General features: G+C 48.8%; 1 protein-coding gene across 1 annotated transcript in view; it reads right to left on the bottom strand.

The window, feature by feature from the left end:
* CDK6 (cyclin dependent kinase 6) overlaps nucleotides 1-12,480 on the bottom strand; it is a 109,358-nt gene extending 96,878 nt beyond the window's left edge. The window contains exons 1-2 of the mRNA XM_069959441.1: nucleotides 12,188-12,480; nucleotides 9,223-9,678 (exon numbers count right to left, since the gene is read on the bottom strand). Coding sequence (XP_069815542.1) covers nucleotides 9,223-9,458 — 236 coding nt within the window. The 5' untranslated portion in view covers nucleotides 9,459-9,678; nucleotides 12,188-12,480. The remainder of the gene's footprint in view (nucleotides 1-9,222; nucleotides 9,679-12,187) is intronic.
* Nucleotides 12,481-13,194: the final 714 nt, after the last annotated feature.

The following is a 13,194-nucleotide window of genomic DNA, read 5'->3' as shown; positions in this document are numbered from 1 at the left end:
CCATTCATTATGGTGACTTATTAATGTATCTAAAATAAAATAAGAAATTAGATAGCACTGCAAATAAATCTCATTTTGTGTCTACAGCTCCTATGAAGAGTTTTGTCTCTCAGTGAACCCCCCTGTGTAGCAAGATCCCCCCATCATCCTCCATCTTTCCTCTCTCTTTCCAGTATACATATGATAAGTTCCAAAGAAGTAGAGAATAGACAGATGACAGCGTGACTGCAGGATCAGACTACATAAGGTCTGTTTGTAGTCTGTTACCATGGAGACCCATAGGCCTGCATAGGAGCTAAAAATACAGGAACTTGATCTTCATGTCACAACAATAATTATAAGTGGAGCTTCCCTTTAAGCCTCGACAACATCAACAATGCAGATCTTCTCTGAAGAGGGAACAATGTCTTTGGTGCTCGGGGACGTTAGGTTCACGGTTACACCCGGGGGGGGGGAGGGGGGACTTTTTGGCTTTTCTACCTAACAAGAAACAATATAAACAAATCAGACATCTCTGCGAGGAAAGATAAAACAATGTGCTCAGTATGTGCAGCCAACAGGCCTATCTACTGGTGGAAGTCCCCTTTAAGATGATTCATTCATCATGTCCTCCTATGAGTGAAACATCTTTCATTTCATTCGGCTGCTCCTGAATTTACTCTATGTGAGAAACCCTGAAAGTAATTCATATCTCTATGTACTGTATGATCTCTGCGCACTCTGAGCTTTTATCTTACTACATTCTGTGTCTTTTAGACAAAAAGTTGAACTTTTATGCTTATTCTTTATGCTTTATCTAACTGAATCCCTGATACAAAATCGCATGAAGGCGCCCATTTCCACAATGCAGCGATTCCATCAAGGCCTCTATGCCAGTTTTCTGGAAACAAAAATAAAGTCAAAATTTTGTGCTCACAATTTTACAACTTTCGGCCATGTTCACACAGTGTGAAACACCGGCCATTCTGTGACCCGGCTGTGTATACGCTCCGGCCGGGATTCCATTCATTCAAATACAACATATGTTTTGTATAAATCACGGCCATTATTGCAAATTGCAACAACGGACGTGATTTATGCAAAACATACGTTGTGTGAACATAGGGGGACATTTATTAAGTCCGGCGTTTTTTACGACGGACTTATAAATGTCCCCGCATCTCCGGCGCTACGGAGATTTATGTAGAGGCGGACTGCCTCTACATAAATCCCGTGCGCGTGGGTGCGCACAGCCGAAAACCTACGCCACCTTTAAAGTGGACATGGTCCTTAAAGGGGTTATGGCCACTTTCTTCCAGAGACAGCACTACTCTGCAGTTGAGCTCCATTCACTTTAATAGAGCTGAGTTACAAAACTGGACCCAAACTGGAGACAAGAGCGGTGCTGTCTTTGGAAGAAAGTGAACCAACAAAACACAGCAATCAATTAACTCAGTGATTGTTGTGTTTTGTTGGTCTATTTTTCGCTGCCACTGGTAGACAGAATCCTGATGAGGGGCAAATACCCGAAACAGCTGTCTGTGAATGGATGCCTAGCCTTGGTCACCCTTGTCTTATGTCGTTACACTCGAAACAGAGCTAGACTTTGACTTACAGGGGCCACCCTGGTGTTTCCCTATTTAGATCCCAAAGCTCGCAACAGAGTGAGGACCTGAGGGGCCACGTAACAGGGTGGTTTGGGGCCCTCCCCACTGGGAGATGTATGTGGAATCTGCAGACACAAGGAAGGGGCGGCTTATTTCCACGACAAAATTTATTCAGTAGTTGCACAAAACAATTTCAGCAAATTTTGCATTGCCTGTGAGGTGGGTAATAGGAACCTTATGTACACGCCTGGGATGCAGGTTGTAGTCAGGATCTGCCCTGTGTCCATTACATGTGACTAGGAGCTTAGCTTGTGATAGATACAGTATGGATTTGCGGAGTTGGCGCGCTCTATACCTATCGCCGCCTGACATAAGGCGAGACCTCTAAAAGGCGTCCTGCGCGCAGGGCCGTATTTACCACTAGGCACCCGTGGTCCGGTGCCTAGGGCAGCACCTTGCAGGGGGCAGCACCAGGGAGCAGGGGGAAAGAAAAAAAAAATTTTTTTGTTTTTATTTTTTTAGTCTCTCACCTCCTGTTCAGACTTGCCAGTAAATCTGGTGTATTTTCAAGTGGGGTGGGGGGTATGGTGGTATTGGTCAGGCCTGGTATGGCCAATTGGTGCGTGAAGATGGGGCGTCTTCAGGTTTAGTGCCTAGGGCAGCAGCAAGTGTTAATACGGCTCTGCCTGCGCGGCTGAACAGCAATTATTAAATATAGAACTCATCATTTGTCTTTCGCTGATACACTGTGACCTTGCAGCTCTTGGAAGGCAATAAAACTGCTTTACAGATGGTCACTTCAAGGGTGCGAGAACATGGCCGCCGCGTCCATGAAAAACACCTGCACAAATAATACCGCCATATAGTCAAGTAATAATGTTTGTCAAAGTCCTTCATAGTCCGATGGAAAATTCTAGGCAGAATCGTCTGAATCCTGAACGCAAAGGGTCAATAACCTCAACTACTCCGTACGGCTAGAAGCGTAATAAACAACGACAGCACCGGTTATAGTCACACTAGTCTTTGGGGGTGGTGAGATCTCTGAATAGGCGAATAATGTAGGATCACGAGGGGTTTAAGTGGGCCCCCCACTAACCTGCAGAATAACTGGCGCTTTACCCACCCTCCCCCCCCTTCAGTCTCTGACATCACACGGATGTGTCCTCCAATATCTACACTACACATATCAATATCTATATCTACACATATCTACATGGATTACAGCGTCTTGGTCATGTGACATTACCTGCACTCGTAAGAACGGGACTTGGCCGTGTTGTAGAGGGTTTCGTCTTTTCAGCACCTACTGAGATGTCACCTTTATTCTGTGGTCCGGGGCAATAACAATGGGCCTGTTTTTTGCAGGAGTAGTACTTTTTAATGGCCCCATTTTGGGATACATATAGGTAAACGCAACCTGTCCTCTAACCAACTAGATACTAATGTACCAGAGTTATCTCTGATCCCAGATGCCGCAACCAGAAGTCACTTATAACGCACAGTCAGAACCCACCCGACACAAATGTTGGTAGGTAAGTATTTAAACCTCCCATAAACATTAGCAAAGTGAAAGCAAGACACAACAGTGTATACTAATACAACAGGCCGATCACACACTGCTAGTGAGTATTAGTAACACAGATTTATCAGATTCATCTTATGTCTCATTACAGCCGCTCCTCCAGTCTCCCCTATACTTTACACTGCAGTTCTTTTTCCATATACAGAGCCACAGAGGGCTTGTTTTTTGCTGGACCAATAATACTAGATAAAGTCACCCTTCATGTACTGCCAATTAAATTGCTGAAAAAAAAGTGATATTCTGCTAATTCTGAGAAATTCAGTTTTTACGCCGATCACTTTATGGCAAGACTGACACTTCGTTGCTATCCTGCAGGTCATTGTGTTTAAGGGGATTTACATAATGGTGGTTATATTTTACTACAGTACATTAAAAAAGTTAAACCGTTTAAATTGCCACATTTAAACTGCCCCTAATTGTTAGAATGGAATTGCTAAAACCAGCAAAAATTTTAAGGAGAAGATCTCAATTTTACGGCGTTCACTGTTGAGAACAAATCACACGATCACTTTACGCTGGGGGGTCGGTACAGTAACAACCAGATTTGTATAGTTTTTGTGATGTTTTTACCAATTTTACAAAATTAAAAGCTAAACCAAATTTGCTTTATGTCGCCACATTTGAGACCTTTAACTGTTTAAGGCCATGTTTGCACATTATAAAACACCGGCCGTTCTGTGACCTTTTTTCCAGACCTTTCCAGACTTTTTTTCCAGACTTTTTTTATTCATTAATTTATCTTGTTCACCAGATCAGATATCGCTACTATTCTCATGATATTTTTATAGTTCACATATTTTTCATAATTGGGAAAGAGGGTTCTTTTAATAATTTTTAAAGCTTGGGGTCCTTTTATTTTTCAACTTTTAATTCAGGTTTCTTTTGGTTTCTCTGTTTTTGGGGACTTCAGTACGGGAGCCTTTGTATTATACACTACAATACTTCTGTACTGAGATTTATTGTCCCTCTCAGTGTTAGGGCCCTATTCCACGGGACGATTATCGTTCAGATTATCATTAAAGTGACTCTGTACCCACAATCTGACCCTCCGAAACCACTTGTACCTTCGGATAGCTGCTTTTAATCCAAGATCTGTCCTGGGGTCCGTTCGGCAAGGGATGCAGTTATTGTCCTAAAAACAACTTTTAATCCGGCAGCGCTGTGTCTAATGGCCGGGGCTTACATTTGTATATGCATTAGGCTGGCACAACCTCTCTGTCCTTCCTCCCCACCCCCCTCATTATTAGGAATGAGCTTTGCACAGGTGTTTGAGCTTTGCACAGGTGTAATAACGATCCAGCCCATGTGTCGGGCTCACACAGCTGACGAATAGGAAGCAATCTGCCTGGAGCATTCCTAATGATGAGGAGGGCGGGGAGGAAGGACAGAGAGGTGGTGCCAACCTAATGCATATACTAATGTAAGCCCCGGCCGTTAGACACAGCACTGCCGGATTAAAAGTCCTTTTTAAAACAATAACTGCATCACCTGCCGAACGGACCCCAGGACAGATCTTGGATTAAAAGCAGCTATCTGATGGTACAAGCGGTTTGGGGAGGAGGAGCAGATTGTGGGTACAGAGTCACTTTAAGTCGTTCGAATCTAAACAATAATCGTTCAGATGAATAGCAGTTAACGATTAACGACCGAACGAGAAATCGTTGATCGTTTAATAAGACCTGGACCTATTTTTATCGTTGATCGCTCGCATTGAAAAAGACGTCGTTCGGTTGTTCGCAGTAGTGACGACAAGGCGACTGCAAGAACGATCATAAATAACGATTATCGTTCCATGTAAATGGGGGAACGATTTCAGGTCTTTTGCAATCGCAAAAGCGATCGTTTATCGTTAACGATTATGCGAACAATAATCATCCCATGGAATAGGGCCCTTATTATATCATACCTCTAACTACAGTCCGCTTCACAAGGTCAATGTGCAGCTGATTCAGGAAGATCGGGTTGCCATGGAAACGTCCCGATGAGTTCTTTGTCTATTAATAAGTACAATGCTCGTGTATCGAACTCACTTGGCGTCGCGCGTTTCCACGGCATCCCGATCTTCCTGCATCAGTTGCATCTACCCAAAGAACTTGTGACATGGACCATAGTGACAGGTACCCTTTAAAGGGACAGTGTCATGAGAAAATGACTTATATAAATAATGTCCGCGACACGGACTCTGCTTGAAATTTTGCAAAAATTCTGTTGTGTGAACGGACCCTTAAGCTTTAGAATCATACGTCGACCTCCATGGGCATTTTTTTTTTTTAGTTTTGTGAAGTTTTTTTTTTGTAAATAATGACCAAATTTTTGATCAGTCTGTTGTGATTAGTTTTATATTTTTCCAGCCTTTACACACAAATTTATACCAGAGATGACGCTCACGCACGCTCAAGTCCGGCAGTCCATCTGATTACCAGAGGCTGAAGTAGTTGGATGGCGCCATAGGAAGTCCTGGCTCTACAGCCGATGGCCTGTGGCCGTATCCATGGTTTCCCAGACTTCCTTGGGCTGTATCTAATTTCTTCAGCCACCGGTAATCGAAAGCAGAGACACCCAGATTTGGACGCACGCTGGAGTTGACTGACACCTTTATGGACCCCATATTGTGAGGTCTCTGGTCCTAAACTGGTCATGTAGTAAAAGGGTTCCAGTCAACCATTCTATCACTACGCAGTTTTGTGCCTTCAGGTCTGATAACTGTTCCATATAAAAAACATATCAGGTCACGGCCCGTTCATGTAGGCTGAATAGCCAGAAAAACGCCTTTTAAGTGTCCTAAGCACCATTACTGCAGGTGCTGAGGAGGAGGGTCGTTCTGGTAATGGGTTTCTCCAGACCCTCCTCCGAGCTATGAGTGACAATCCTAATGTCTGCTGAATGAATTTAAAGGGGAACTATCAGCAAGTTGGAGGAATCTAACCTGCAGATATGTCCCTATTGCACAGGAGACGCTGAGGAGGAAGCTATGTGTCTTATAGTATGTGTTTTATAGTATGTCTCTTACCTTCCTCCTCAGCGCCGTTCCGGTGAGGTTAGTTTGTTTACTCCACAGTCCAGTTAGACCATTAGGTGCACTGGGTGGGGGTGTTAGGAACGCTGCCTACCCCCATAGAGCCAATCCGACACTGGCCCATCCCTTTTTAATAATAATGAATGGAGCAGGCTGGCAGGCCAGATTGGCACTATGGAGACGGCCATTGCTCCTAACACCCCCCAGTACTCCTATCAGCCCGATTTGGCCAATTATCGCTCCGTGTAATAAATACAACGATCAGCCGATGACAACAATCACCTATAACTGAACCTGAACCTATAATTGTCGGGCGCTGTAAGCTGCCAGCCGCGCACCGCTATTACACGTAGCGATGCGTGGCCGCATTACCTATCCAGGCTGCAGGGCTCCTCTTCTGCTCGGGTCCCTGCGTGCTCCAGCTTCAGAGCGGCCTGTCTGAGCTGACAGGCCGCTCAGCCAATCACTGGCCCGGACCGCCGTGGCCAGTGATTGGCTAAGCGGCCTGTCAGCGGAGTAAGGCAGCACTGAAGCTGGAGCGCTTGGGACCTGGGGAGAAGAAGAGCCCTGCAGCCTGGATAGGTAATGTATAAAGTAAGCAAGGGCTGCAAGGACATCGATAACGATGTCCCTGCAGCCCTTGTTAAACGATAATCAGGCTGTGTAATAGGCCCAGTAAACGAGCGTTGATCTAGCAGATTGGCGCTCATTTTCAGTTATTATCAGGCCATGTAATAGTACCCTAACCGTCTAACTGGACCGTGGAGTAAACAACTAACTGCACTAGAATGGCGCCGAGGAGGAAGGTAAGAGACAAACTATAAGAGACACATCCTTCCTCCTCAGCGTCCCCTGTGCAATAGAGACATATCAGCAGGATAGATTCCCCTTTAAGAGTTATCACTCAAAGCACTCCGGCACTCACCATGAATGAAGGACCTCCTGAGCACTGGTAGTCCCTGCTCCTGGGATGCTTCTAGAAGTTTTTGGTAAATGCAACCGGTTACTGCAGAATTCTCTGTTGGATACATCCTACAACAGCAACGAGACCCCCCATCGAATGATACAATATGGGGTCCGGAAGGTATCCATTATTTTGACAGGAACAATGGTGCTGCTTCCACTGCTGTCTCTTCTACCAAGCGCTGGAGACAGAGGCTCCAAACATTGTGGACACTTTCCCTATCTGCTCCCATTATTACCCCCAGGTTTATAGGCTGGAATTGTAGGTCTCCAGTATATATAATAAATAAACGAGTGCCGCCATACTGAACACAACTCACATATACGCAATCTGCAGCAAGGGAGATTCTCTGATATTATAATGGCGCGTCAATGGAAGAGTCTATAATAACGTATTACGTAACGGATAAGAGATTCTGATGTCAGAACCTTTTATACTATAATACAGAAGTGAGCAGCGCTGCGTATACTACTCCACAATAGTATTCTGTCCCAGATCACTAACATAGGACATAATCATCATACACCTCAGCTGCTGTAGAACCTCATACTTCACCTCAGCTGCTGCAGAACCTCATACTTCACCTCAGCTGCTGCAGAACCTCATACTGCACCTCAGCTGCTGCAGAACATCATACCACACCTCAGCTGCTGCAGAACATCATACCACACCTCAGCTGCTGCAGAACCTCATCCTACACCTCAGCTGCTGCAGAACCTCATACTACACCTCAGCTGCTGCAGAACCTCATACTACACCTCAGCTGCTGCAGAACATCATACCACACCTCAGCTGCTGCAGAACCTCATACTACACCTCAGCTGCTGCAGAACCTCATCATACACCTCAGCTGCTGCAGAACCTCATACTGCACCTCAGCTGCTGCAGAACCTCATACTGCACCTCAGCTGCTGCAGAACCTCATACTACACCTCATCTGCTGCAGAACCTCATCATACACCTCAGCTGCTGCAGAACCTCATACTGCACCTCAGCTGTTGCAGAACCTCATACTGCACCTCAGCTGCTGCAGAACCTCATCATGCACCTAAGCTGCTGCAGAACCTCATCCTACACCTCATTTGCTGCAGAACCTCATACTGCACCTGATCTGCTGCAGAACCTCATACTACACCTCAGCTGCTGCAGAACCTCATACTACACCTCAGCTGCTGCAGAACCTCATACACTTCAGGTGCTGCAGAAGATCATCATACACCTCAGCTGCTGCAGAACCTCATCACACACCTCAGCTGCTGCAGAACCTCATCATACACCTCAGCTGCTGCAGAACCTCATACACCTCAGGTGCTGCGGAACCTCATCATACACCTCAGCTGCTGCAGAACCTCAAACACCTCTGCTGCTGCAGAACCTCATCATACACCTCAGCTGCTGCAGAACCTTTTACTACACCTCAGCTGCTGCAGAACATCATCATACACCTCAGCCGCTGCAGAACCTTATACTACACCTCAGCTGCTGCAAAACATCATACGCCTCAGACACTGCAGAACATCATCCTATACACCTCAGCTGCTGCAGAACATCATACGTCTCGCCTCACTAAACCTTTTTGGTAAGTTGTCATATTCTTAAGAGGGAAATCTTTTAGTCCGTGTCTAGAGACGCAGTTCCCCGTGGCAACCAATCAGATATAACTTTCCAGAAGCCATTATATAAATGGAGGCTGGTATCTGGTCGGTTGCTATGGTAACTGCTTCAGTGCAAAAGCTCTGATAACTCTCCCTCTAAGAACTTATTGTTGGGGACATTATCCTATAGATTCCGGTGTGTCCTGAGATCTTTGTTTCCGGGGTCCCTCGGGGGGTTGTCACCCAGCTTGTTCTGCTACATAACCACAAATCCGACATCTACGTAATAGAAGGTGATAATGTAACCGGGGTAACAGGGTGACAACCCCTGTGAGAGGTATACCAGTGGCGATATTGGTTGTCACCACTGAATATAACTAAATGTTTAATAACTCAATAACTAAAACATCCAAGAGGTTCTGCAGCAGCTGGAGAGATAACAATGGCCGCCCTCTCTGCTTCCTGTGACCCGTCCTCACCTGACCACATTGGGATGCTCGAAGGTCTCCAGGTGTCGCAGCACGGCCACCTCCCGGATGGTGGAGAGCGGCATCCCCTCCTCTCCCGTCTGCACCCGCACCCGCTTCAGGGCCACAAAGCGCCCTCCATTCTTCAGGTCCCGAGCCTTGTACACCTTGCCGTATGCCCCCTCCCCGATCTCGGCCACACACTCATACTGCTGATCTGCCAGGCCGTCCTTCTCCATCGTCATCATCGCCCCCTTGGAGGGGACGGAGGGGGGGTCCAGGGGAGAGATAGCAGCCCGAGCTTGGCTCTTCCTCCTCCTTTCTTGTAATCCAGATGCGGCCGTAGCTTCCTCGGACGGTCAGAAGAAGCGGCAGCTCCCTGAGACAGCTGCAGGCACAGCCGCGCGCAGCTGGACGGAGCAATGCAGGAAGCAGCACATAGATAGCACCAACCCGAGATCACATTATCTGGAGGGAAGAAGACAGCGAAACATGCGTGTGAGACACTCTCCTGGCTCACACTCGTCTCCTCTATTCTGTAACATAGCCTCACTCAATCCGCCACTCCAAACCTCCGACCACCCTGCAGATGTAGCAGAGCCGATAAAGTCTCCTCTATTCTGTAACATAGCCTCACTCAACCCGCCGCTCCAAACCTCCGACCACCCTGCAGATGTAGCAGAGCCGATAAAGTCTCGTCTTAACTTCATGAAAGTTTCTAGTGCAACAACTTCAGCTCTGCTACATCACATACACAGATCTGTTTTATAAAACTACATCTAATAGCATAAAACATAGTGTCTATGTAACATACCGCGCCGACCCCACCGTATACGTAACTGGTGCTGACAACATCGCAACAAAGTTATCTACCCCCCCCCCCCCCCATAGTGTAAATGACGACTAGCCGCAGCACCCGACAATATGCAAATGATGAAAAGTCCCTTTAAATCCGCCCTTCTCCCCGTGTATTGATATGTTGTGTATATATAAAATACACCGCCAGCTGGTAAGATGCCAGCGGTGCCGCGGAGGGGTGCTCATGAGGGTCCGGCCACACGTCCCATTCACTCCCCCACTCCTCCCGTTATCCCGTATCTTCTATATAGATGACATTTCTCTGTTCCCTACAGATGGTCAGACCTTTAAATGAAGATGCGTATTAACCCTTCGCCATCCCCCTGGTGCCCCCCTGGCACCCATCTTCTAGACAGGGCAGGCTGAGCAATATTTCTATACATTTGGGATCGAAAGGCGTCCCAATGGGGTGATGCGATAGGTGGCGTCACTTTCTATATAGACCACTATATGGACCTTTAAATAATTGTGTTAACCCCTGACCTGCCCCAATGCCGCCCCCCCCCCCCCCTCCATTACCCACACTAAGCTGCAATCTCCAATATGTTCATTGCTTCTATGCAGAATTTATATCCCAGACTGCGGACGGAGCAATAAGACTGGGATGGAAACGCGTCTGGGAGTTGTGTGCGTCCATGCACAGGGATCAGGGGCAGCGCTGGTTATTATATAGGGTACGGTGCCTATGTGTATGGGTACAGGCTGGTATATATAGGGTACAGTGCCTATGTGTATGGGTACAGGCTGGTAGTATATAGGGTACGGTGCCTATGTGTATGGGCACAGGCTGGTATTATATAGGGTACAGTGCCTATGTGTATGGGCACAGGCTGGTAGTATATAGGGTACGGTGCCTATGTGTATGGGTACAGGCTGGTATATAGGGTGCTTATGTGTATGGGTACAGGCTGGTATATATAGGGTACAGTGCCTATGTGTATGGGCACAGGCTGGTATTATATAGGGTACGGTGTCTATGTGTATGGGTGCAGGCTGGTATTATATAGGGTACGGTGTCTATGTGTATGGGTACAGGCTGGTATTATATAGGGTGACTATGTGTATGGGTACAGGCTGGTAGTATATAGGGTACGGTGCCTATGTGTATGGGCACAGGCTGGTATTATATAGGGTACGGTGCTTATGTGTATGGGCACAGGCTGGTAGAATATAGGGTATGGTGCCTATGTGTATGGGTACAGGCTGGTATATAGGGTGCCTATGTGTATGGGTACAGGCTGGTATATAGGGTGCCTATGTGTATGGGTACAGGCTGGTATATAGGGTGCCTATGTGTATGGGTACAGGCTGGTATATAGGGTGCCTATGTGTATGGGTACAGGCTGGTATATAGGGTGCCTATGTATATGGGTACAGGCTGGTAGTATATAGGGTACGATATAGGGTACGGTGCCTATGTGTCTGGATACAGGCTGGTATTATATAGGGTACGATGCCTATGTGTATGGGTACAGGCTGGTATTATATAGGGTGCCTATGTGTATGGGTACAGGCTGGTAGTATATAGGGTACGGTGCCTATGTGTATGGGTACAGGCTGGTATTATATAGGGTGCCTATGTATATGGGCACAGGCTGGTAGTATATAGGGTACAGTGTCTATGTGTCTGGGCACAGGCTGGTAGTATATAGGGTACGGTGCCTATGTGTATGGGCACAGGCTGGTAATACAGGGTGCCTATGTGTATGGGTACAGGTTGGTAGTATATAGGGTACAGTGCCTATGTGTATGGGTACAGGCTGGTAGTATATAGGGTGCCTATGTGTCTGGGCACAGGCTGGTAGTATATAGGGTACGGTGCCTATGTGTATGGGTACAGGATGGTAATATATGGTGCCTATGTATATGGGTACAGGCTGGTATTATATAGGGTACGGTGCCTATGTGTCTGGGTACAGGCTGGTAGTATATAGGGTGCCTATGTGTATGGGTACAGGCTGCTAGTATATAGGGTGACTATGTGTCTGGGTACAGGCTGGTAGTATATAGGGTACGGTGCCTATGTGTCTGGGCACAGCCCGGTGCACACCGTCTGCAGAGCATTGCACCGTCCTGCAGGGATGCAGAGCACATGGCAGGGCACAATGCGGGGGATTACCTGGGGTCGGACGGTCCCGGTAACTGCTCTCCGTGATCCCCGCAGCAGCAGCAGCCGATCCCCGGCCGGGCCACACAGGTAGCAGCAGAGCGGCGGCTCAGCCATCCCCGCACAGGGGGCCGGGTCACCGGAGGGGGCTGCGGGCACCGGGGAGCAGCTGGCCCATAGCAGGAGCTGAGGAGCCGCCACCGCCGTCCTCCTCCGCCGCCCTCTCCGCCTCCTCCGCCGCTCTCTCCCCCCGGTCTGTTCCCACGATGCGGCTCCGGCTCCGGCGGCGGATTTCTCCCTCTTCAAAAGTTTGACACAAGTGATTGTACATTTCCGCATTCCTGCCCGACTACAAAGCGCCGCCGCCTCCTCTCCGGAGAGTACGGTACAGCACCGAGCACACCGGGGGGACAGCTCCGAGCACACCGGGGTACAGCTCCGAGCACACCGGGGGGACAGCGCCGAGCACACCGGGGGGACAGCGCCGGGCACACCGGGGGGACAGCGCCGAGCACACCGGGGGGACAGCGCCGGGCACACCGGGGGGACAGCGCCGGGCACACCGGGGGGGGACAGCACCGAGCACACCAGGGGGATATACAGCACCGAGCACACCGGGGGGGACAGCGCCGAGCACACCGGGGTACAGCACCGAGAAAACCGGGGGGATAGTGCCGGGCACACCGGGGGTACAGCACCGAGAACACCGGGGGGACAGCGCCGGGCACACCGGGGTACAGCACCGAGAACACCGGGGGTACAACACCGAGAACACCGGGGGGACAGTGCCGGGCACACCGGGGTACAGCACCGAGCACACCGGGGGGACAGCGCCGGGCACACCGGGGGGACAGCGCCGAGCACACCGGGGGGACAGCACCGGGCACACCGGGGGGACAGCGCCGAGCACACCGGGGGGACAGCGCCGAGCACACCGGGGGGACAGCGCCGGGCACACCGGGGGGACAGCGCCGAGCACACCGGGGGGACAGCGCCGGGCACACCGGGGGGACAGCGCC

This window comes from Dendropsophus ebraccatus, chromosome 2, assembly GCF_027789765.1.
Source record: "Dendropsophus ebraccatus isolate aDenEbr1 chromosome 2, aDenEbr1.pat, whole genome shotgun sequence".
Taxonomy (NCBI): domain Eukaryota; kingdom Metazoa; phylum Chordata; class Amphibia; order Anura; family Hylidae; genus Dendropsophus; species Dendropsophus ebraccatus.
Note: the sequence above shows the minus strand (reverse complement) of the source record. Positions and strands in the feature narration are given on the sequence as shown.